Source organism: Alligator sinensis, unplaced genomic scaffold (genome assembly GCF_000455745.1).
Source record: "Alligator sinensis unplaced genomic scaffold, ASM45574v1 scaffold996_1, whole genome shotgun sequence".
Lineage (NCBI taxonomy): Eukaryota > Metazoa > Chordata > Crocodylia > Alligatoridae > Alligator > Alligator sinensis.
Window position 1 is genome coordinate 1,014,704 of NW_005842581.1, and position 26,566 is coordinate 1,041,269.

At 42.5% G+C, this 26,566-nt stretch overlaps 1 protein-coding gene across 2 annotated transcripts; it reads right to left on the reverse strand.

Moving 5' to 3' along the window:
- Positions 1-9,976: 9,976 nt before the first annotated feature.
- Positions 9,977-25,136, reverse strand: LOC102385620 (protein eva-1 homolog C-like). Of its 2 annotated transcripts, XM_006032677.3 has the most exons (5): positions 24,590-25,124; positions 24,056-24,199; positions 15,300-15,380; positions 13,245-13,334; positions 9,977-12,000 (listed from the first exon to the last, which is right to left on the reverse strand). In XM_006032677.3, the coding sequence occupies exons 1-5, from the start codon at positions 24,807-24,809 to the stop codon at positions 11,615-11,617; spliced, it is 921 nt and encodes a 306-aa protein (XP_006032739.2). In that variant the 5' UTR covers positions 24,810-25,124; the 3' UTR covers positions 9,977-11,614. The 2 variants fall into 2 exon arrangements, with proteins under 2 accessions (XP_006032739.2, XP_025070220.1); XM_025214435.1 differs by lacking the exon at positions 15,300-15,380 and having other exon boundaries at positions 24,590-25,136.
- Positions 25,137-26,566: the final 1,430 nt, after the last annotated feature.

Sequence of the window (26,566 nt, forward strand, 5' to 3'; positions counted from 1 at the left end):
TAAGATGAGTAAGTAGCTTCAGGCAATAAACCTGTGCTGACCTTTCCATTCTGTGATTTTTTTTTTTAAACAATCACATTTTCTTTTTTTTATTTTACTTGATTTTTAACAATTTTTTGTTTGATCTCTCCCCGCTGTTACATTGGCAGGTAGGAAGCTAAGCAAAAAAGATAAATCTAATATTTTAATGTACAGTTTGAATACGGCTAATAATTTTGGGGTCTTCCATTGTGTCAGCTTCCCCTGTCGTTTTTGCTGTTTCCCCCCTCAAAAACTGAAGAGTTTAACTATAGGTTTGCCTGGAGACCTAATGAAAATATACTCTGCACTGATGCATGGAAAGGAGTTGGGAAGGTGTGGAGGGCCTTTAATTGATTCTTGTTCTTAGTTCCTTTTTCACTGAGCAAGCACAAGCTTGAAGCAGTTTAAAGACAGCAATTTAATCTGAAAGGAGGTGGTGAAACCTTGTCCAGCTCTTCAATTAAGATAGGATTAACTAGCTCTGAAGAGAAATCCAGCCACATTTCTGGCCTGAAGACTTTGAATGTGGTACTTGACTTCGAAGGTATGAATTGGGTAGAAACGTGCAGAGCATGAGAGAGCTGCACACGGATACAAATAACTCAGAAGGAACCAAAAACACCTTTTTATCTTCTATATTTCACATACAGTATTTCAGGAACTCCCCACCCTCTGAACTGAATGAACAATAATTCCCCCCAAATCAGAAAGAGGATGTAAACAAAGATTTGATGCTTTTCTCTTATTAGGTATATACTAACGTAACTCCAGGGGCTTCAATAGACTTGCTTCTGATTAACAACGGTGAAAATGAGAAGAGAATTAGGCACCATATATTTAGAGGTGTATTATTAGCACCTCCACAAAATGTTGCGCTTTAATGCAGCAACATATATTATATGTTAATATAATGCAGGACATATATTAACAAATCTCCAGCAGCAGCAGCAATGACTGAAGATGTGTATTCCAGAATGATGTCTGCCTGATCTGACCTCAGCTTTCAACGTGTTGGATGGTATTATAAATGGTGTAAAACTTCACGAACAAACCGCTCTGTTGGTAATGTTGAACAAAATTAATGTGTGAAGTTACTGTGTCTTGACAACAGGGCAACTGTCTGCCTGATTCAAGGTCTTTTCTTGTTCTCACATTATACAGGAACAAGTACACCCTGTACAGCAGTTAAACTGTTTTGGATTTAAAAAGAGGAAGTTTATAGCAAAAATAGGAAATTTGGCACTTCCGTAAAAAACCCTAGCAATTATTTTTTATCCTAAGGATTATGTTTCTGAGAATACCTTTCAATAGGGGGTGACTAATAAGAAATATAATTACTTTAAATGTTGCAGTTAGGAATTTTGGAAGGTTTATGAATTTTCTTCAAATGAGCAGTACAGAAATGCTACTCATCTGACCACTTTCAGGTCATCCATTAAATGTTTTTTTAAATAGTGTGTTGTGATGGATTGGTGTGATTTTTTTTTTCTTTGAAACATAACCTGTAAATTTTAAGTCTGTCCCATTCTCCCTCCCCATTTCTCCTCCTTCCACTCCCCACAGTTTTCCATATAGCAGTGAGCACTTTTGGTTTTGATGCACTTTCATTTCCTCTGTCTCTTCTCACAATGTCTGGCTGCAAGGCCCTCCCTAGGGGTGGGCGAGTAGGGAAGCTGCCCCGGGCCCCTCACTTTGGGGGGCCCTGCCACGGCCATTGTGTGCTGCTGGCTCTGCGTTTTGGCCACTTGCCTCCACCCCCTTCGCAGTCCAGCCACTTGTCATCCCCCACCTCAACTTCCCACAGGCTGATATGCCCCGGGCCCCACACACCCCTAGGCTTGGCTTTGTCTGTCTGTCCCATTCAGTGAAAGAACTGTTACTTCTGCATTTATTAGATCTTCAAAAGAAAATCCAAATAATACCGATGACTCAAAATAGTACAGGACTTAGGAACAATATCTGAGAAATTGTAATGCTCTTTGTAACAACTAGGAGGTCAATGAATGTAGTTGACCTGAGTTTGAGAAGAAAAACACAGAGGGAAAATGGAATTATTTACATAACTCAGCTGATCTGAGCAATTATGTTGAATAATACTCTGTATTTTAGGTCTTTTGAATGTCTGAACTTGCGTTGCTAGGGTCTGATTCTGCCCTATTAGGTAATCTGCATAACCTATTTGAGTCCATGGACTTGAATTGAAGGTGTTGTCCTACCATGGCACTGGAAAGGTAATTTTGTCTTAATTTATAATGAGGTTCAGTATTATCTTTGGCCCTGATAGCTCAGTAATTGTTTGTTCCCTAAGGAACTGCCTTGTTTCCCATAGAGTAAGGGAGTACCACAGTGGGCTCTGTCCTGGGAGAATAGAGGACTTCAGACCCTAAGGCAACACATGTTGCAGTTGGAGGTATGATAGCAACAATTAGAGACAGCATAGCTAGCTAGGTAGCTTCAAACTAGCTATGGTATGTATGTACATGCTGCAGTCACACATCTAGTTGCAGTGTAGATGTAGCCAAGGAGTTGGGCCATCTGGATTGTTCCTTATAGTGAATCCCTACGGTGCCTTCCTTTTTTCCCACTAGGAACCCACCCACTTAGAGTCCATCTTCACCCCTTCTTCCAACTCGGAAGCCACCAAAATGAAGGTATGCACATTAGACAGTTTTGATGGGCGGCATGTCCCAGAAACTGGTTGCTCCAAAAGTTTTCTTTAAGCTACAACTTTACTAAACTAAAATAAAACTTGTGCAAATGAGTTCTTTTGTGTTGCTTTGCACGTGCCAAATTCCACATATTCTGACATGCGATTATCTTGAGTATTACCCAAGCATTAAACTCTAGGAGCCACAGGTATATGGGCATCCAAATATGCAATTGTTCAAATATACTTGGGGTTATTATAACTGAATGGATGTGTGCATTCCATATGGACAGGAGTATGTATTTGAAGGGGCGGCCATCCTATTTTCACACACCTACGGAAGGTGTGTGTATTAGGGTAGTGGTGCAGACAAATATATTTATCTGTATTTATTGGAATCTTAAGTCATGTCATATATTTCATTCCTTAAACACACTGGGCCTAGTTAATGTTTGCAAAGCTTCAGGAAATAATTTTTGTATTCTGAGTTAGGTTCCAAAAGCACAAGTGCCACAAAGCTGAATTCTGTTCGGTGGGGAAATACCAGGAATAGAACTACATGTTTCAGGGAAACAAGAACAGGAAGGAAGAAACTTCTTATCTAGAAGCAAGAAAAAATCCAACACCCAGCTTGCCATCAAACAACTTGGAGGTAAACAGACTGCTTGAAATTTTTTTTTGAGCCTAATTTGCATAAAATGAACTTTTCCACCCAGGGGAACCTATAACATCTTTTTATTCTCCTCCTGTGCAATATGAAGTTTCATATCCACCTGGGAGAAATGTTACGATCAGTGCATTCTCCTTTGCCTGAGGAAGGATGAGTGAGCCTGAAAGCTTGCCACTATTTAGTTGATCTAATAAAAGGTATCACCTCTGCCAAGCGTTCTGCATAGGAATATAACTGTTGCCTCAGTAAAGCCCCTTAAGGATTAAAGGCACTGGGCAGACTACCGCTGACTTTAGAGCACTTTGCATGAGGCCTTTGGGAGCCCAAGAAATTCCATGTTAGGCTTTGGCTTCACAAATATTGCACAATTCTTTTCACCATGCAACTGAACAGGGTTTTTCCCAGCGCAGCTCTGTGCAGCCATGTGATAGAGGGAGAGGTCATATTACAAGGGTTCTGGGTGTTTTGTTTGCAAGCTTCACTGTCTCAACCAAAATCAGTTGAATGGTTTCCAGACCTGCCTCTCTCTGCTCCCCGTCTCCTGCTTACACACATTTCTGCACTTTCCCAATTATTTTAGGTGCTGTCACTTGAAGATGCAGGAGACCTCGGAACTGTTTTTCTGCCGTACAACACCCTCTGTGTTGTCTTCTCCTTCGTGACACCTTTCAAGCATCTGTGCGCTGCTCTGCTGATCACAATAGCTTCTTGCAAAACCACAGAGGTGCAGCTGCATGCTTTTGGTTTTGGTGTCAAACAAGTGTTGTACGTGGAACAGATGAATGAACGTCGATAAAAAGCCTGAGTTTTAAAAGGGCTCATTTGTGACTTCCTTCATGCTTTGGCATGGGCATTTCAGATTTGACTAGCTGAGTAGCTTACAGGCTCTCCTTTGTAATATTGTCTTCTTTGGCAGCTTCTTAGCAGCACAGATTGTACTGTTGAGACTTCATCTTGTTAGCTTTCCTGTGGTGCTGCTCATGACCTATGCCACACTCGTTATTGTGTCCCTGCCTTTAGCCTGGAAACAAAGTAGACACTGGCTGTGCTTCTCATTGTTTCTCAACTTATGCATCCTGCTGGTAGCTAGGAAGAGTCAATTGCTTTTTAACATTGCTCCTGCAATGATAAAGCTGAACTGGTTTTGTAATGGCAATGAATCTCTCAGTTCTGATTAGTTTCTGTTTAATTTGTATATACTGTTGTTTGCCATGAAGTTGTAAGTCATTTGTTGCGGTGTCAGATCTGTTCCTCACTTATGTTAAGTTTCTCACACTAAATCTTTGTTCAGCCGAGCTATGATTTCAGTGACAGGGAAAGGATCTGGTAACTGTATCTTACTTCTAGTGAAAACACCTAGGAAAATACAATCAACTCAAAGCTGACTAACTGGTATGATACTTAACAACAACTAGCACAGGAGCTGGGAAGCAAACAGGACACCCACTGATAACTCTCCCCAGGCTGTGAAGATTTCGAGGTAACAAAATGAATGAAGCAGAGTTGCATTCAAATTGTAAACAATTAATGAAGAGAAATTCTCCTCAAACAGGAGGAAATTATGACCTTTGTCATAATGACCTCTCCTCCTCTTGTCCTTATCTTAGGCAAAACTGCCTTTTTCTGCCACATCAGCCCAATCTGATTTTGCTTCTCGCATTATTATGACTTGTCACAGTGACTTGAAAATGATTAAATCTAATGTTCCCTAGTTGCAATGAGTATAACAAGCTGCATAGAGACTGCAGTGGATAATGAAACACACTTTCATATAAGGTCCACAGATGCACTTTTACCTACCTGGGGTCTATGGATTTGCCCATAAGTTCCATATATGGCCTCTGAGCAGCTCACAAATTATTTGATGTCTTTTTCCTCATAAGACCCCTGTGAGGCAGGGAAGCAGTCCCATTTTGCTGTGAGTGAACGAGAACATGGGGAGACATGTCTTCCACTGCTAGAAGCACTCAACACTTACCTGCTCTTGCTTTGCATATGACAAATCCAGAAATTAGTCAGTGCAGCCAGTTCAGAGAGGGCCTGAGTACACGCCTGGAGTTGCTCTCAGACTATCTTGAGTGCCCTATGTGGCATGTTCTCAAAACCACAACAAACTGGTGGCGGTCCCTAGTTTTGGAGCTTTGTGCACTGAGTAGCAATGAGCAAGCAAAGCATATTTCAAACAGCACTTCTGGGCTCACTACAGAGGCAATGTAGATATGTCCGAAGCAACTTGACTGACATCATACAGGACATCTGTGGCAGAACCAGGACTCAGGCTACTGTCCTAAACACAAGATCATTCTTCTAATCTCACTAATGATACTGCTAATCCTACCTTCAAGGAAGAAGTAGATGCTGTCCTATTTTTCTCCATGTTAAAATGAAATGCTGAAATCCGTGCTTGTTGAGACAGCTGAACAAACCATGCTCATCCGCCAGTACACAAATCCAGAATTAAATGCAGTGAATACTCAGCATGAGGCTTTTCAGCCCCAAGGCCTCTCCAGGCGCTGTATGCAGGTCTCTTGTTGGGCTTCAGGATTCTTGCAAGGTCCTGAATGTGCTAATGGAGGTTGCACATGTGATGGATCAGCAATGATTTGCCTAGAATGTTTTGTTTTTTCAAAAGGGTGACAGCCTGCTCCTCATGGAGCCCCAAATAATCCCTATTGCCTGGTAGTCTTTATTAAACCGCATTAGCAAACCCATGAGGATGTGACAGAAGTAGCAGTTGAGACATTTCCAATGCCTTGGCAATGCTTCAGTGAGCCAGCTGTGCAAAAGTACAAGCCATTTGAAAGGTTACAAAAGTGACTAAAGCTGTCTAAAATACAGCATCTTATAGCACCTACTTGAGGTATTACTATGAAGTATTTCACTTCTCATATTTTCACAGGGACAGGGACTTTATAGGTCCCCCAGAATCCTACAGCTCCCTGCTCTCCCCCTGCCCATTGCCCTCCCAAGGGGGAAAGAAGGGAGAGCAGGGTGGATAGTCTGGTAGGCTGGCTGGCAGACTGGCCATCCAGGTCCCACTTCCTGGTTCTGGCTGCTCCAGCACTTGGGTACTAGGGCTGTACAAAGCTTCGGTCCCTGATTTGATTCGGCAGAGATTCAGCCCAATTTGGTGGCCAAATCTCCAAATCTGAATCAAATCAGAACCCTCTGAATTGATTCAGAGAGATTCAGAAAGATTTGGTGATTCGGACATAGACACAGCTTTATATGTTTTTTCTATATATCTCAAGGTACCAGGTGGCTCGTGAATGCTGCGATGCTGGGGTGTATGAAGTGTCCTATAGGAGTGCAGGGGGCTCCCCAGCGTGCTTGTCAGCAGACCTGGAAGTGGACCAGAAGCACTTCTAGTCCACTTTTGGGTCCGCCGGGGAGCGCACTGGGGGCCCCCCCCCATGCTTCCCCAGCTTGGCAACTGGTGCCTCCTGGGTCTGGGGGGGTACCCAGGGTCCCTCCGTGGCCAATTGCTGAGCCAGGGAGGCACAGGGGGGCACTTCAGTGTGCTCCCTGGTGGATCCAGAAGCGGACCAGACGTATTTCTGGTCCACTTCCAGGTTCGCCGCCAAGCACGCGGAGAGCCCTCCCCACACCCGCTCCTGTGGGACGCTCCGTGCACCCCAGTATCACAGTGTTCATGAGCTGTGCCTGGTACCTTGAGGTATGTAGAAAAAACATTTTAAGTTGTGTCTGGCTGAATCTCAGATTCTCTGAACCAGCATTGAATCTTCAGATTCAGATTTGGCTGAATTGAATTGAGGACAGTGATCCAAATCAACTAATCGAATCACTGTCCCTGATTCAGGCCAAATTTGAATCAAATAGGGCCTGTTTTGCACACCCCCATTGGGTACCCTCCCTCCCACTGCCACTGCTGGACTTTCCAGCTGTGATCTCCTCTAGCTGTCCACTCCAGTGAGAAGGAGAGGAGAGGTTAAAGGATCAGGATTGGAGACCCTGGCACCTGTGGTGCCTGAAGCTCCTTGGCCCCTACTGCTGGGATTCCCCACTCCCCTGCCCTTTGGCAGGAGCAGGGGAAGCCCCAAGTCACTGCAGCCCCCTGCAGGACCTCCTGGCTGGCAAACCACAACTGCAAGCAGCCACAGCAGCGCAGCAGTGTTCCAGCTGTGCAGCACCACAACAACTGATGCTATGGCTGAAATAATACCTGTTTTAAACCGTTCCAAGCCAGCAAGAAACATTTACTTCTGTCAGCATCCTCAACATTGATTTATAGCCGTGGTTCTCAACCTGGTTAGACTGAAGGTGCCCCTCATTAAACTCAAACAGAAAAATGCCACCTCTTTGTTTTCACTTGTGTTTTGACTAGGAAAAATGATAGAGTCATCCTGTTGCAAAGCTCAGAAGCTCATAACAGGTCAGACTGTTTTTAAAAATTATTCCTATTTGAAATCTCAGGGTTTGGCTTGTGAATCACGTTTGCACACTTAACGGCACCCTTGAAAGGATCTCAGTTCAACTCAGGGTTCTGCAGCACCTGGATTGAGAACTACAGATTTATAGCTTGTTACCCTTAAGGTTTTGTACTTTAAATAGATGTTATCCTTTGACCATTAATGTGTTGCTTCAGAAGGTGGGGAAAGATTATATATGCGATGGGTAAGAGAAAGCAAGGGAAAGCTGGCAGTGCTATTCAGGAAAGAGGTGGGGAGACTGGTGGAGGTTTATACGGAGAAGATTAGAGCTGTATGTAGGTGGAGGTGGGGAATCAGAGGAGCCAACAAGAAAGCTAACCTGACCACTGCAGGTAAAGTGACGCTGAGAAGAAAAGGTTGGTTGAGAACTGGAAAAGCAGCAAGAGCGGAGTGAGGGCTAGGGTAGAAGGGAAGAAGAAGTGAGAAGGAATGACTCTGAGACATGGGGCATGACAGTGCTAAAAGGGGCTGACTGGGCAGAAGATTTGTGCAGACAAAGGGCAGCAACTTAGCAGGCAGTCCCAGTGACTCCAGTTGTTAGCAAAATATTCCCATGGTTGTTACAGTTGCACATGACTATTAAAATATTTGTTCTTCTGAATAATATGCAGGGAAAAGGCCTCTGCCTTCAGACAAGAACGTTCTGTAAGTTGGTAACAAAGTAGTACCATTTACCAAGATGTGGCCCATGATCCCTTTGCTCCTGTCCATATATTTTGTACCCTCAACCTGGCAGTTAGCCCAGAGGCTCTTCAGGGCAGGGACTGATGTTGCCTTTGGTTTGGAAAGGGACAGATCTGATAAAGTTCTTAGAAGGAAATCAGGTGCCTAGGAACCCCTGCTAGTTTACACTATGTAGGTCTTGGGGGGGTTAAAAGTTCTCTAGGTGCTAGAATTGCACCTCTGCATGTGTCCAGGACTCTCCAGTCTGAATTCACACCCACACCTGGCTGGGTAATTTCACTCAATCCATGGAGAATTATCGCTGAAAGAATCAGGGTAAAACTGCAGCAGTGTATGTTACACCTGGTTGAGGCATTGTCTGTTTCTACCTTATGCCTCTGTAGCCATGTGCTCAAGGTGAACAGGCTACTACCCTCTGCTCCTGCACTACCAAGTGGCAAGGCACAATAATAACAGCCTACAGGCCAATTTATGCCAAGATAAACTGTCCATCTGCCTGGTATACATTACATACCCCTGTATTATTCACACCATTGTACAGAACCCATCTAAATTACAGTGGAGTATGTGATCATCTCTACATTCCCTTAGCACCCCTCTACTCAAAAACGTACTGCAATCTCTTCCTTGTTATGAATGACATTATTGAGCCATACCTGTCACCATGACTCAAAGGAAATAATTGCTTTGCAGGTTTCCAACACCTACTCACAGGGTGGGTCAACAGAAAACTTCTCCACCTGGGGGTGGAGAAAGTGTTTGCTTTTCACCATTAGGGGATAAAGAAAAATCCTGGAAGAGTTTCCAAACCAAAATCTATTCAGTAAACATAACAACACTAATCAGAGTAACTGACTGATTTTAGTGGTGAAACTCTCTAGTTCCAGCTGAAGACAAGCTGTGGATGTAGTGTGCTGCATAGTGAATATGTTAGTGCACAGAATTTTGGAGTGTCCAAATTCAATTAAGTAGGCTAATGGCATTCTTTTATGTGTCTCTTTAATATGTGTTCCTTCCCTTAAAAGGAGGCTAATCAGTGTTAAGATTTTCCAGTTCGGCGTGCAATTGCTGCTTAGTCATTTGAGCAAGTTCCTTTCCTCTTTTCTAATTTTTCCCAAGCTTGGGTATGACTTTAAAACAATAGGAAATGACAAGCCCTATAGTTTTTTTTCTTCTTTCAAAGGATTTCATACTACTTTACTGTACAGAGATGCACGGGGTCTGCACAGGGACAGTGCAGTGAACTCATAAGTATTACCAATAGGAAGTGACATTTTTCCTCCTTTTGTTCTGCTAAATCCCTACAGACTGTAGTTCAAATATTGGAGACATTTTACTTAAAGGCAGGAAGACTGCCTTTTCAGCTTAGATAAATTTCTGATTTAATTTTCTGTTTGATTGAACTAAACCAAACGCGAGCAGGCCGTGAACAATTTTTAGGCAAAGACTGTGAACTTTATCAGACCCTTGCTGAGAATAACTTTAACTCAAATCAGTTGGCTGTACATATATCCTTTAATATTAGCAAATGAAACTGCATTAAAAAATTGTCACAAGATTCAATTAGAAAAACACCTTAACATGCTGTTAATTCTAAGTGGGGATTAACTTTTTCTTACGCATTTAAAGGTTCTTTCATTCTTGTACTTCAGGGATGCACAAAAGTAACAAGGCAGGGGTGGATCCAGGAAAGTGCGATGTATGGTGCACATGGGGAGCTCTCCACTACCCAGAGCTCTGGTCTCTGCAGCTGATCGCTTCCATCATGCACTAGTGAGCGCTCTACCATACTCCCCATTTTCAAAATTTTCCATCCACTCCTGGTCCCAGACAAGTATCTTTTAATACTTTTATTTTTATCCTTTTCACTGCAGTTTGACACTGAAGGCTCCTGGTTTCCTTTGGCATTCAGGTACTAATGCATACCTTCTCTACTTGTGGATTTTTTTTTCCAGTGGGCCAGTCATATGCTGGCTGTACATATGTAAAAAGATCTGAAGTCAGGGCCATACATGTAAAGTAGGGAGCACTTTATTCCTGACCATAGTTCCACTGAAATCAAGGGGCCTGCCTCTGAAGTCAAGGCCTGCTCTCTGTGAGCCAGAAAATGTGCACAGAGCCCTGTGCCTTCAGAGCACGCTGATCTGGCAAAATCATAACTGCCTTGTGAAATGATTGATTTCACTTGAATTTTGTCTTGGAAATGAAAACTGCCAGAACGTCTGTTTCTCCAAAGCTGAAATAAACCAATAGCTGTTTGTTTTAGTTTGTGTTTATTTTATATTATTTTATGTTATAATAAAACAATGAAATTCAAAGGAAACATTTCAAATGACCAGGAATTAAAATTTAGGGGGGAAATTTTCCCTCATAGAAAACTAAAAAATCTGGTTCAAAACAGGCATATTTCAAACTCTTGAATTCTTTTGTGATGCAGCTCTTCTGCCCTCAGCTTTGCCCTTGCCCTTGCGGTTGGATCACAGCCTAGCCCTGTATGTGCTCCCAATGACTTCCAATGCCAAAAAGGGAAGTAGCTAACTACAAAACACAAGGCTTCACTCTGCCTTAGCTTCTAGGCCTTCTGCAGACCTTGGTTACCTCTGGATTTCTTTTGCATACACCTCCTATGAACTAAACCTTTTGAGTTGACTTTGACCCTACCTTTAGCAAGGTCAGTTTGACATGAAATGTTGGGCTTGAAACAGAACAGCCTCAGGCATGTGTGTGTAGCTTTTTGTCATTTTTGCCTCTCTGATAATAAAAAAAAAAATTCTCCCTGATAAAGCACATTGCATTTCCTAAGGGTTATACCAATCTGCACTAATTAACCTGTTAAACAATAAGCCTTGTCAGAACACAAATGCCAGAACAAACATGGTTATCCTATACTTTTCTTACTGCAAAGGTGTATTTTTAACTCGCACATGGGAGTTCAATTGCACATAGTCAAAAAGGTAAAACAAAATACAAGTTTTGAATGCTTGTGGACGTTATTCCTGAATAGGTTGCAATTTAGAGTTTGAAACTGTCCCTTTTATTATATATATATCTTTTTATTTTACAAATAATTATATATAGTTACAAATGTTCCTTCACAGAAGGTACATTCAAAAAAAAAAAGTTTGTATAATCCAAAATGTTTTATTGTTTAGGAATATAAAATGGATCAATACTTCTAGGAGGGGTCATATCCAACCCACTGTTCATCCAGATTTCTTGTATTATCTGTTCTCTGCGTTCTATTCTTTCAGCCAGTTCCGCTGCTTCTGTTGAGTTATAACCTGAGTAATGAGTCCTGCAAAATCCTGTGAGTTCATCTGGAAAGTCTGAATCTGAAGAATCTTCCTCCTCGTCGTTCTCACTATTCCCATCTGCTTGATCGCTTTCCGGCTCAAAGTGAGTTCTGATTCTGTGCAGTCTTTGGAAGTCATTAGTGCATGACACTCGTACCACCAAAGCACACAGTGTGAAGACTAAACCAATGCAGACACTGGATACAAACAGCAAAGCAGCTCTTTCAGGGTGATCTGAAATTAAACACAAAAGGCCAAACTTGAAACGAAGGCAGAGACCAGATGCAAAATGCAGGTACTGTTTCCAAAGAGCCCTGCATTATGTCAGGAAAGGCCAGTGCTTTTTTTGGTATATTCTGCCATAGAGAATCAAATGTGTACTGGGGATCTGAAACCTGCCTATTCTGTTGTTTTTTTTAATTACTGTGCAAAAATACTAACACCCTAACAGCACTATGCCATGTTTTATATAGTTAATACTAGTTTACTAGCACTTAAGCACCCACTAGGGTCTCTGCTACTTTTTTCAAACCCTATTGCTATAGTGGATGTGGCCTAGAAAAAAGGGACATGAGAAGAGAGCCCGTTCTCTGGCTGCAAGCAGTGCACCTTAGGGGCTGTAGTAACCTGTACACAGTAGTAGCATTGCCCTTTGCAACTTCCCCTTCCCCCAAAATGTGTCACCTGCAAAATTGCAAATGCTGAGAATCTGTGCCATAATCTGTAGGCATGACTCTGTGATTGTTAAATCTCATAAGCAAAGCAGAATCAGACCAGGGAGGAAGGCCCTGCAGTGCCTAGGTGTGCTGCAGGTAAAGATGATGATGACTCAGTAAAGAGCACCCTTCTTTCTGATTTAGTATTTAATGACTGCCCCATCTAGTGCTAGGAGGTGCTGTGGTACCTGTCCCATTTCAAATGTGATGCAACTAAAACCCTAAGTGTGTGTTCATTGAAAGTGTTCATGACACCGTCTGCAAGAGCAAGAACATTAGCTTCAGAATTCCACCCAAATGTAAACCCGTGTTAAAGTCTACCTCTCTAAAACTCCCTCTGTGCCTTCTGTCAGCTGATGATATTACAGTTGTTTTTCCAACATACAGTTTTCGAGTATTGCTGAGCTAGAACTCCTGTCATGTTCTACCCAAGACGTGGTAGATTTTTTTCTTATTGTCTCAGTGGCCTGTGTGTGTGTGTAATACAAAATATATGCAGACCAACATTTCCGAAAAAGGATGCCCTGAAGTAGGCTCCTAAATTAGTGGCCTGATTTTAAAATATACTCAATATCCAATTGTTTCCATTGAAAAGACCCATTTTACACATCTTGGAGTCTCTCCCACTCTAAAAGAATCTGGAATCCTTCAAGATGAAAAATGTTATATAGCATATCCGTTAAGCTATAATTGCCTCACCTTCAACACTCATAATCAAAGACAAAAACACCACCCTCCCTTCTAATGTAAAAATTGTCCTACCTCGAATGTAGGCAAATGTAGCCAGAGAGCTGCTAACAATAGTTCCATCTTTCTTTGGACTCCTTGATCCTTTTGGGTCAAAGTTGATATCTGTGAAGTGAAAATGCAAGACTAGTTTAGTCGGATTACATTAGGTTGATGTAGTTACTAAATCATGATTTTCTTACAAATAATTCTTGAACTATTTTTTGTCTAACTGAACTTCTGACAAAAGCCAGTGGTATAAGTGCAAGGACTTTCCAAGCATTAGCTGAGCAGTTTAGCACACCAGATGCTAAAGTTAGTGAGAAAATTATTGCCAGCTGGCAACCACTCATTGGCTTAGTTATAATTCACTATATAATACAAGGATTGATTGGCAGGTAATTGTGCTTTTATATGAAGTTTCCTTATTTCCAGTCTAAGTTTAATAAATTAATAAATACGAATGAAATCTGTTAAGACATAAGATCTACTGCCACTGTGAATGGCTTCTTCCCAAGGAATTTAAGTGGCTGTAGAAGAAGCACAAGAGGACCATCAGTGAAAAAACAGGAAGCATTTTTGTTGCAAGCTGATCCTTCCTTATTAATATTTGTATTACTGAATGGCTTAAAGCCCAGGTCATGGACCTGGACCCCACTGTCCTTGAAGTCATACCTGGTCTTGTATAAGGTAATACATAGGTAACGTATAAGCAGCAGGTTTTTTTTATTCAGAGTGACTTTGGCTGTATGTACAACCACATTGCTTAGCTTGTTTGATCTGAAAATCCAGTTTTAGGCAAAAGCCTTCTCTGTGCTTTAGCACAGCTCCCATTTAAATCAGAAGCTGGAAAATTCAGAAGCTCTGACCTACACTTCACATTAGGGGGGTGAATTCTGAGGAACATAGAGAATTGTAGGCTCCTGGACACATCTACCAGGTGGTCATTAGGAGGCAGAAAGAGGTACTTAGCCATGTTAGTCTGAAGTCAGTCAGAAGGCAGGCAGCCACTGACATGCTGAGGACCTTGATAAGCTAGGTAACCCTTCACTGACCACATCCATTCAGTTTCTAGTTTCCTTTGATAGGTGCATGAAAGACTCCTGGCTACAAGCTTACTGATGTCACCTCTAAAACTTAAAGCCTTGTCTTGCAGTCCTTTCTCAAGACAATGTCCCATTGGTTTCTACAGAGGTTTGACCTAAGAAAGGGACTCCTGGATCTGGCCCACAATAGCTTATTAAAAAGCAGGTCCTAGAGTTTGTCCCTGAATGGAGTTTTTATTTCAGACTCCCTGTGGACTCTCCTGGGGAGGATTCATTCTGTTAGTGACCGTTTACACAACACTCAGCACAAAGTGCCAACTATTCTAGCACATGATTTCATTACTTTTCACCTGCTCTTATCCTATCCTCTGCTGAGATCAATTTAGCTATTTCACTTAAAATAAATTATGATGATGATGCTAAATCAGGGGTGCTCAAGCCCGTGCCCATGGGCCAGATCCCACCTGCAGGTTGTGATCCAGGACAGGGGGCTTTTCAAAGGTCCAGAAACTTGGTGGATGAGGGAAGCAGTGGCAATTGATGCTGCCACCTCTTCTCTGCCACCAACTTTCCAAACCCTGTGGGCCAGATGACATGGCCCTGCATGCACACAGGTCGGTGATGGAGAGCCCAGTTCTGTGAGCTCCAGGGTTGGGGGTGGGCAGCGGGGCCTGATCCTGTACACTCCAGGCTGGGGGACAGGTAGTGGGGTCCAATCCTGCATGTGCCACACTGGAGCCTGGGAGGTGGGGCTCAATCCTGAACCTGTAAGGCTGAGACCAGTGCTAGGGCCAGGGTAGCAAGGCCCAATCCAGCACATGATGGGCTGAAGCTGGGGCTGCGGGACTGATCCTACATGGGGCTGCGGCTATCATATGGTGTGTGGGACCAGGGCCTGATCCAGCAAGTGACAGATTGGGCCCTGTCCCATGAACAATGGACCAGGCTCACAGAGTGGATCCAGCCCACAGAGCCACTCTGCACCAGTCACCTGGCCCAGGGAACAAAAAGATTGAGCACCACTGTGATAAACCACAGAACTTACCATATTCGCTATCTTTCTGATTCAGAGTAGGATTTAGATTAGCAACCATGGGATCAACTGCTGTAAGTATGATTTTAGGAACTAAAAAGAGGAAAGGAAAATTGCATAAATGGTAATGTTAAGAATGTTCCATTGTCCCTAAATGTTACCTTAAACACACTGAAGGCAAGACAAATGCTTTATAAACTATGTCCCAAAATAATAATCAGATACATGATTGTTGTTGGTATCATTGTCATTGTCATTATGTTTGTTTTTTTGGTAGTGCCAAGGAGTGAACAGGAAAAAGAAAGAGTCAGAATTGTGAGAAACATCAAATTGTGATAAGAACGTAATTTTTAGCCACAAGGTATTTGAAGTTCATCCATGTGAGGTGCTTTAGTGACAGTGTGGTTGTTTTCACGTAAGGGGTGGTGTGCCAGGCAGAAAGAGCTCTTAGCATAGGTGGTTTGAAACTCTTCTTTTTAATTAACTTTGTTCTCATGCACTTTCTTTGGAAGCTTTCACGCTCTTCACGAAAGGATTAAAAAGAGCTAACAGAAAGCACACCATGTACATGGCCAGAGAGCACACATTCCATGTCAGATGAATGAGTCCTTCAGACATCCTGATCTTGGCACCTGTTCTCTGTGCTAGATGAAGACAGACTGATGGATTTTCAGGCTGATTTGGGGAAAAAAATGGAAGAAATTTCAAGTATGAAGCTCACCTCTATCCCCCATACATACATTTGCCAATAAACAGTGTAAAAGGCTGATGGGAAAAGAAAGGGAGGCTAAGCTTGGGGGCTGAGAGTAGAGAGCTTCTCTGACAAATAAAAATAGCACTTCTCACTGAATACAAGTTCTCCTTGTGTTGGGGCTCAGAGTCCAGGTTGTTTCCTTTACTGTTAAAGGACTTTCCCCCCCGTTAGCATTGCAAAACCCATCCATATATAAAAGAGTGAGGTGAGTTCTGTGTTAGCTTGCATATCTGAATTTATAAGCAAGTTCTGATTCAGAATCATTTTTGTTGATGTGTGAATTGGGAAATGCACTGCTTGATTTTCAGATCGCAAGCTGGATTTGCCAGGCTGGCAGGTATGAGAAAGACTAATGTGTTTACTTGAGATAAGAAAATATGATCTAAAATATTGGAAAGGCATCAGACGAGGAATCCCATGGTACTGTGTTTATAAATGAGAGCTAGTAAGATATTATCAGGATAACACTTATGTTCAAAAGGGCCAGAGGCCCTATGGTGTCTGTTACTAGAAAGGATGCATATGTTATTATGAGAAGATTGTTACCACAAGGGATGCGTCTCTAGGGAATAATTTGATATCTTTATTTTAGAGAGACAGCTGTTTCAAAAGAGGAGGTAGAAATCTATGAAATGGAATATATTTTGAGAGAGAAAGAGAGACTCAGCATTGCTCAGGGAAAAAAAAAGTAATGTTACGTTTATATTTCACAGATCAATCATTATGACCACATCAGTTATTTATCTTGAAATTTTAAGATCTCCTAAGAGCAATGTTTTCATGAAAGGGGGAGGTCTAAATATTCTGTCACATACTGGTCTGTGCTTTAGCATTCTCTAGGAGGAAATAAGTAAAGCTAGAACCCTGTATGCTACTCTGTCTGAGTGCCTAGGTACCTTGTCTGGTGAAAATGATTTGGGTTTACTCCTTTCTGACAATCCCTACAAATATGAAGGGGATGAAGGCCAGGGATTGCTCCCCAGGTCACCTTCAGCCACAAGGTATTTGATTTCTCCCTGAGGAGCCTTTTCTTTTTCTGGAATAAGCTACTCCCTTTGCTGCCAAGTCTCACTTCTCCCTGTTAAGTGTGTGTAGGGGAAGTTTGAAAGAAAATAATTTGTTAATCATTTGCTTCTGTATGGCCCTGATTCAGCAAAGCACACATACATTTGCCTAAGTCTGTTTTTATTCAGCACAGCATAACAGGCAGGCTTCATTAGCCACAGGTAGATAAATGCTACAGTGTATCAGGGTTTAGGAATTTGTTACCTTGTTGGGAATTGTAGTGTCTATGCAAATGCAAGTCAGTGATTACTGAAGCAAAGAAGCCCGTTTCCTTGTCATTCTCTAAGAACGGGTCTACGCAACATCTGACATCACACCCTATGGCCCCCACAGCTGTCCCTGATTTAGTTCCCTGACTGCTGGTGAAAGTGTGCTTCTGTCCACTTAGCTTGGGCCCATTGGAGAGGCTCCTAGTGCCAGACGTTGTATCCTTACTATGGAACTGTGCTGACACAGTTGTGCCTGCAGAGCTACTGTGGCAGAGGCTCCATAATGTAGACAAGCCCTACTTATAGAAGCAGGTCTGCACCACTGAATCCTGTGCTCCATCAAAGTCCAGGGGTGTCAAACCCCTTTAACTTTTCACAGGCTAGACGAAGCACTTCTGGCTACTGACCCCACCAGCACAGCAGCTCTGGCAGCATTAGGGGTTAAAATAGCCTGAACATATCCCACTTCTACAGAACTGCATTCCCAATGGGGATCCCTACAGGAGTAGTTTAATGGCAGGGTGAGTGGTGGCAGTGTTAACCCCCCAGATGCTGGCCCTAACAGTGTTGTGGCTTGACAGCCACAAGGGTTATTTCCTCATCCTACAAATGAATTTCTGGTCTCGTAGGTTGGAGCTGGAGGTGAGTCCGCCAGACCATGAGTGAGTCCTCCAAACCTTGACCCCTGTTCAAGTTATTCTTCAGTAATACTAGTCATATTCTTGTTTGAAGTACAGTTCCAAAAAAACCAAAGGAGCTCATCCAGCTCCCACTGCTTAGCCAAGCCTGTTGCATGTCACTTCTAGAATTTTTGATAGTTTCCTATCTCTTGATCTTACTTATCTCTAAGGTCAGATCCCAGACTTCACTAAGGCCTTGGTATGAGATAAGGCTTTATGGCTAAGAGCTATGACATTTCCTGTTTTTGGAAAGCACTTTCCAACTCTCAACTTCTTATTCTTCTCAAATCTCTGCTGAGCTCAGACTGCTCTTGAGTATCTGAAACCCTTGTGAAGCCTTCAGTTAATCCTTTGCAGAAAACTTCTCTTCTCCATCTGCCCATGGTGGCACAACTATTCCATTTCTTTCAAAAACCTTATCTCCACATGTTTCCTTTCATAAAGCCATTCTCACACCACCACTTCTTCCTTTTATTCCTAAAGTCATCTCACTGATATCTGAATCAGCACCAGCTCCTTCCTTCTTGAAAAACACCTTTTATATTCTTAGGACTTCTTAGGGCTTGTGATGCAGTTTGTGAGCTCCATGCAATATAATATTGTCTAGGACCTCAGGTTACATTCAGACAGATGTCCCTTTAATAAAAACTAAAAGCCTACTCTGCACATCTGAGGACTATAAAGACGGCAAGCCAGGACACAAGAGTCAGTCCAAGTTGAGAGGCCAAAGAAGAACACACTCTCCAAGTCACTCAGATTGTGGCTGGACAGCTCCCAGTGAACAGGCCTTGTAGACCTGTTCTGGAGGAGGTGATGTTTAAGACTGGCCATGAATCATCAAAAAGAAGAGGAATACTGGAGAGGTAAAGACAAAGGACTTTGGGCAACAGGTAAAAATTAGCCCAGGGAATATGGCACTGAGTGGGGCAAACCTACCAGGTCCCCTAGTGATGCCTAGGGCCCTGGGCTGGGATTCAGTGGAAGCTCAAACCTGGGGCACTAAAGGAGAAAGAGGCGTTACAGGAACAGATAGCTGAGGCAACACATGCACTGGACACAAAGCTGCAGAAAGAAACATGTATTTTACCAAAGAGAAGGTCCATAAACAGTGACTAAGTGAACTTAAAAAGGAGGGAGAGCCCATCTCCTTCTTTCAGGGCTCTAAAGTTTCATCTCCACAAAGATGAGTCTCCAAATGTCTGAGTCCACAATTTCCTGGTGGGTTGGAATGCCTGTGTAGCTTGGCTGCCTGTTACAGGGGGATGCATAATGCCAACTGAAGAATAAAACCTCCAATTGCTGACAGGATTAATTTTTAATGTAGGTTTATGAAGACATTTCTACTAATAATAGGCTTTATAAAATTAACATTTTTGCTTTGAGGCTGCTTCTTTCTTCATATGGTTTTGAATGTAGTAGGCTACTAACAATTTAAACTAATGGATAGCATAATATTTCATCATGTGGTAAAGTCTGACCATAAGTGTATGTATTATTTGCATATTTTACTCTGTCTCCAAAATGTGGCTTTTTCATTTGGCTTCTAAACGAAGTGGGATGAAGGGATCCCATATTCTTAGGTCTGGTCTAGGCAGAATTTTGTAGAGGTGTAAACTGGTTGGACCCGGATGTTATATTACTGGGTAATACCAGAGGAAGCTTAGGGGTCCAAACACAGTCAGACCTGCAGGATGATGAGTTAGTGGTAAACACCAGGTAGTACATTTGAGTTCATCAGGTCTAAGAGTGAAAGAATTGCAAGGTTCCATCCTGAGATAAATGATAACTAATTGTGCTATGGTGTTGCAGAGAGACCAGCAAAAGTACTGAGGTGCCAGGTGGCCCCATACCCATGACAGATAGCACTCTCTCCTTCAGGAGGAGGAGGAAGGAGATAAAATGAAATTCTGAAACAAAATTAGAAATAGTCTTAAAGGTATTTTCTCTGCAATGAAGTCTCAGACCTTTGTGGCCTGCTCCTTGTCCTAAATAGGTCTGCAATCTTTTTTAACAAACCCAGGGCTTAAGAAAGTGACCTGCTGGTGAATGTCACCATTCTTGTTACCAGTGCAGTGTGTACAGATTCACTTCCATTTGGCTGCAACAGGCAACTTGATTAATCAGTGCAGCAAACACCAAGCAAAATGAAATTGGATTGAATGCCATGATCTCAACTGTGCTTAAAAAATATTTTTTCTTGCATCTGTCTGCCTTTGAATGTTCTTTTACCAAGAGGAGCCCCTACCACGTGTGTGTGTGTGGAATTTCAGGAATTCCCAAACCTGTCCTTTCTCATGGTCACTAGATGATCTGTAAAATAATTAGATCTGAAAATCACTTACTGATGCTTCAGATTGCACAATTTAGTGGTAGTTGGCAGAAAAAGTCCTTATAATATGCCAGCAACACAGAGGCATGTTATCTTCTACCCTATGTATCCTGGCAACGTCACTATACCAACAAATAGTAGCAGTAATGTCACCACGTATGAACCTCAATTCTACCACCCTACCAAAGGTGTGTAGAATAAAGTGTAAAATGTGATTATTGATGTAATTAATTCATAAAAGGATCCAAGGATGTTATTGCTCAAGCTTTGCACTGTATGTATATTATGTGCATATCCCCTCTCAAATAAGATACACACCTTGGTTTGGGAAGGCAGAATGAAGGAAAAAGGATTTTTACAGAGTTTTCCCCGTCATGGCACCAGCTCAGCCAGGGCTGAACCCTCTGGCCATAGGGAACAAGGACAGAATCCCATCATGAGCATCACTCCCTTCCCTTGCTTTTTGGCCAATATAGCTACTGCCAATTCAGATACATCTCTGAGAGGGTTAAACCTACAGCCTTAAATCCAGCAGGGAGAGGGGGAGTGACAGTGGTGATAGGACTCTACCCCTGCTCCATGTGACCAGAGCAGGGGTGTGAGTACTGAGGAAATAGAGAATTGTAGTCGGGGTACCTGTACCAGGTAGTCACTAGGATACAGAAAGAAGTAGTTAGCCATGTCAGTTTGAAGTCGGTCAGAAGGCAGGTAGCCATTCACATACTGAGGACCTCAATAATCCCTAAGCAACCTGGTGCTGATCACAGTCCCCTGCTGCCATTCCAACATTCCCCTGCCTCCATTCTGGCACAGAAATTACTTTGCTTGCTTAAGACACACACAGGGGACCCTTTGATTCCTGGTCCACCCAAAGTTCAAAATCAACCGCCTGGCAGTGGCAGCAGCACTTCAGGTCTCACACTGCTAATGGAGGCACTTGACTTCATGATTCATTATAATCTACCTGATCCCTTCTGCATTCTTCATTCCACAGGTGTTAAGGACCCCTTCTTTTTAATGGTCCTGATGTTCCACCAATCAAGCTATCCTTTGTTCTGTAATTCTGCTGCCATATAGGATCACTCTTCTCTGCTCTTCAAATGCATAGTTCGTGTATCCAAGGTAAAAACTAATCCCAGTTGTCACCTACTCTGGCACCTTTCCAAACAGAAAGCTCCAACAGAGGTAAAGCCCAAAAATTCAGTGTCTGCCCATGGGGTTAATTCTTCATATTCCTCACATGAAAAGGAGAAGCCCAGGTCAGCTCTCTCTGCATGTGCAGTATGTGGCCTTCAAACCTCCAGGACTGCAGAGCCTCAGTGATATTGGCAAGAACTGGTGCCTCCTTCCCACCAACAGTTTACTTCCATTGGCTTCCCCTGTTATCCTTGCATCCTCCCTCACTCCTCAGGCCATGGAGAGAAGAATGGTGAGGAGGCAGGGGGAGAAGTTAATATTAATTCCAGTCTCTGGAGTCTCTTGGAGAGAGGCCAAAGCAAAGCCCCACGAAAAACTTAATGGAAGCACATGCAGGGCATGGCATAGGTACAATGTACTGTATTGTGAAAGGGATTTAGACTTGACTGCACATCCTCTATTTCATGGTAACTGCTCTGTTTCATGTGAATGCTCTTACACCACAATACGTGGAGGCTAAACTGCAGTAGTTTAGCCTTTGATGGGCACGTCTACATGTGACATTAGGGGGCAGCAATAAACTACAGAGCTTATTGCAGAGCTTATGGCTCTGCAGTTTATTGCTTCTGGGAAGCTCCCCCACACACGTCTGCCTGTGTGCCTGGGCTGCAGCACATTAAACTGGGCCACAGCAGCCCTGGCTGGCAGGGAGTCTGGGGAGTCCCCTGCCAGCTCAGGGCTACTCTGACCAGGCTCAGTGTGCTGTGGAGGGGCTGGCTGGGGCACAAGGGTGTTTCAGTGTGGGGCTAGCTGGCAGGCAGCCCCTGCACTGAAGCACCCGCATGCCCCAACCAGCTGGTCAGCATCTACACATGCGCTGCTGTGCACAAAAATACTCTGCAGCAGGATAGGACTTGTATTTAAAAGTCCTATCCTGCTGCAGAGTTTATTAGTTTCATGTGCCCTAACAGGGGTCCATGTGTAGATGCCGAAACATTTATTGCATGGTTAATTAGGCAACTGCACAGTAAATGTCCCATGTAGACGTGCCTGATGAGAATTAAGTTACTGCAGCATACCTCCCACTTGCCATGAGACAAAAGGATACATGCAGGCAGTAACCTCAGAGTATCTTATGCATGATATTTTTAACCATCAACTTCATTCCTGTTAGGCACTGTCATTAATAAACTTTTCTTTTAAAAGAGAGAGAATCAGAAAATTCTACACACGTACAATTTAAGTATAATAAACAATGATAAAAAATAGGGGGGAAACCCTGTTTTCTTCTGTTTGAGAAATGGATTTAACTAAGTCTCGATCCTGCAAAAGGATAATTTCAGATTCTTACTGTTAATCAGGCTGTGTCCAGGAGAAAAGAAATCCCTTTGAAGAGCTGAAGGCCTGAGGTGTGCCCATGTAGATCAGGTTTCAGGACTGGTGCCTGTGTACAGTGCTGTGATTGTGCTGAAGTGTTTTACAAGGGCTAACGCAATGCAATGGTAATTTGTTTGCAGTTAGCTTAGCCATAGGTGAATCATGTGGAATGCATTTGTCAAGCTTATATTATAGTGATTTAAATGTATGTCATGGTAAATCTCTAGCTATGCAATTGTAGCCACATCTCTGGTATTAGTCCTGGAAGGGTGCATCTACACAAGACACTAACTGCGCAGTAGCCTAATAGCACTGTGCAGTACCATGCTGGGCAAAAACTGTGCTAACACGCTAGTGCACAGTAGTGCAGGCAACCCCCACTTAATGCTGTTTTGCTTAGCACTATTTTGCTATAACACTTGTTTTATATTGATTCCTGATTCCACTTAGTGTTCAGTGAGTTTCATTATAATGCCCACAGTCGCCATCTTGGTTCATCAAAAACTTTTGGTTTCACTTAACACTATTCCCCTTAATACTTGGTTTTTCAGGAACCAATTAGAAGCACTAAGCAAGGGTTGCCTGTATGAGGCTACTGCGCAGTAAGCATCACTAAAAAGCCATGCGGTGGTGCTACTGCTCATAGTTTGAGTTACTGAGCATTCATTTAGCATTTGGTTAACCAAGTACTAATATGACTACATCCTGCTTAGCACCAAACAACTTCAAGGTAAACAGGCTATTCTAACTTTTCTCTGAGCCTAACTGCAAATAAAATGAACTGTTCCAAACCAGAGATATTACCACACCTTCAACTCTCCTATGAAATATGAACTTTTATTTCTACTCAGGAGAACTTACAACAATCTTTTCTCCTAGCCTGATGAAAGGTGTTTGTGTCCAAAAGCTTGCAATTAATTTTTTTTTTTTTTGCAAAAATCTAGTTGGTCTAATACACGGTATCACCTCTACCACAAGTTTTGATTGCTTTTGCCTCTAGACCAGTATGGCTAAAACCTGGATACCAGTAATTACAGCACATTAATAAATGTAGACACACCCTAAATGTCATAGATTTGCATATGCTAGGAACAAAGGTCAGATCTGAGGATCCAGTCCTGTGCATGTGCACACACATATGCATATGCAGTTCTATATTACACTTATGCTCTGCAACTAGAGTGAAGTCTTCAAAGTGATCACATATTTGTTCTTACCACATGTGTAGTTGACGTTAAGGTATTTTTTCACTCCAGGAAGGCAGGGACTTCCAAAATCATTGTGGCTGACCACAATCTTACACCTTTGCTTCCCATAACATCTTTTTGATAAAACATCTAAAGCTGTGTAAGACAAACAGTCTGAAAGGAAAAAATATATACAGTGTTTATACATACATATACTTGTGTTCTCAAAGGCAATATTTACTACATGTGTATTCATGGACCTGAACCTGACATTGATACTCAGGCAGAACCCCTACTTGATTTCAGAAGATGTCTGGCCTAAGTAGAATTTCTGAATTGCATCTTAAGACTTGTGTATGTGGAGCAGTTGGTGCATGGTAAGCTAGTATGTGAATTAACAGCTCACTAGCTCCTCCATGCCAACTCACCATGTAAACACTATCAATTAACACTAAGGATGAGGATAAGGTTCTGAATGACTGGAAAAGGGCAGAGTCCCCACCTTCAGGAAAGGGAAGGAAGAGGATCCAGAGGACTGCAGGCCAGTCAGCCTGACCTTTATACCTAGAAAGCTCATGGAGCAGGTTCTCAAGGAATCTGTTGTGATGCACCTAGAAGAAAACAAGGTGATCATCAGGAACATCCAGCATGAATCAAGAGCAAGCCATACCTGACCAACCTGATTTTTTTCTATTATAAGGAGAGAGAGGCTCTGTGGATTGGAGGAAGAGCAGTGGATGTGATACACCTTGCCTTTAGCAAGGCTTTTGACACTATCCTCCATGACATTCTTATTAACAAGCTAATACAGACTAGATGGATGTACTGTAAGGTAGACGCATAGCTGGTTGGATCATTATGTTCAATGAATAGTCATCAATGGTTCAATGTTTAGTTGGGAGGAGGTATCAAATGGGGTCTCCCAGAGGTCTGCAAATAGAATGAAGTCTTTTCCATTGAGCATGATGATCCAACCAGCTAAGTATCAATCTTACAGCACAATACGGTACCACAGAGCTCAGTGCAGACTAATCACTGAAGTATTTTACTTCACTTCTCAAGCTGATTTTGCAGCTTGTTCTGAACTCATGTTGCTGCAGCCAGTACTGAAATACCTAGTTTAAAGGTGGCTTGGATACATCTCAATTACACTAAAGTCACAGCACTCATTGCACTGTGGACATACCCTTAGGGTACCTTTGAAGAATCAGAAAGGATTTGATTTGTAGCAAAAATAAGTCACTTTTAAAAGAAAAGGGAGATTTAAGAAAACAGGGATTTACTGTTGAAATTCTTAACAAAGAAAACTCAAGTTTCAAGATTGGTCTGGAGCCAGAACAAATTTGTCATTGATCGATTTGATGCTGTCAGAAACAGATCACAGGTAAACATCTATGAATAAGTGATAGGCCTAAGATCACAATCAGGAGGTCCAGCGTTACTATGGTGTATGTGAGGGGTAGTTGCTTTGTTTTTAGCAAATGACTTGTGGGTGATATTAAAATATACTTTCCTTTTAAATCATTCCAAACTATGCAAATAAACTGTTAATTCCCCAAACTCAAAGACTTTTGACATACGTTGGTAGACCAAAATCTTTAGATTGGGAGGTCTTCTGAAAACCTTACATGTTATGTCTGTCACAGTGAAATTGCATCAACTCACAACTTCCTAAGAGAAGAGCTTTAATTAAAAGGACTTGGCTGTTTTAGACTCTCACCCTTTGGTGATCTTGGACCTTAGAAGACTAGAGTAGATTGGGTTGGATATGTTTTGGACTGTTTAGGCAGAAAATAGAATTTATCTTGGCAAGTCTGAGGGGCACCAAGGAATCTTTTATGGAGATGTAGCAGAAAGCCCCCTTTTCCTCTTGCCTGCAGTTGCTCTCCCCTCCTTGGATATGTTTTTCCTCTTCTACCTTTTCTTCCTTCCTCTTTCTTTCACTTTAAGATAAGGAATTGTGTTTTGAAATTTGTGTGTGTGCATTTTGTATCTCCCCTTGTATTTTGGTATTTTTATCTATTTGTGTGCCATAGCATTACTTTTGTAGCTTATATTTTATACTCCTCACCTTTCAACTTTCAACTAAATGTGTTTAGTTTCATAAGTAAGTTATACATTGTAACAGTGTTAACAAGGGCAGGAATCAAACTGCCCTTCCCTGTATCAGGCTGGCCCCTGAAAGAGCGAGTGAATCAGTGGCTGAATGTGTAACACTGTAGCAGCAGGCAGCAGTTAACACCTAAGGAAACTGCAGATCAACCAACAGAAGAACTCAATAGAAGACAATGTAACAACCGGGAAATCTCTAAACGTCACTGATCAAGGGCTAGAAGCCTTGGCCTCAGTTAATCAATGCCGGGGACCAACTTTTGGGCTGAATATCTCCAGATCGACCGCTGCCAGAGCCTTATTCAAAATTCATCAACAGACTCCCAAACCTGCACGTACATGCGGACGACCCCTGGGGCTGACAGATGCCATCCAGTAGCCACCGAGGGGGGAAGTCCCACGAGGGTCAATGACCCCTGGATTGGGCAA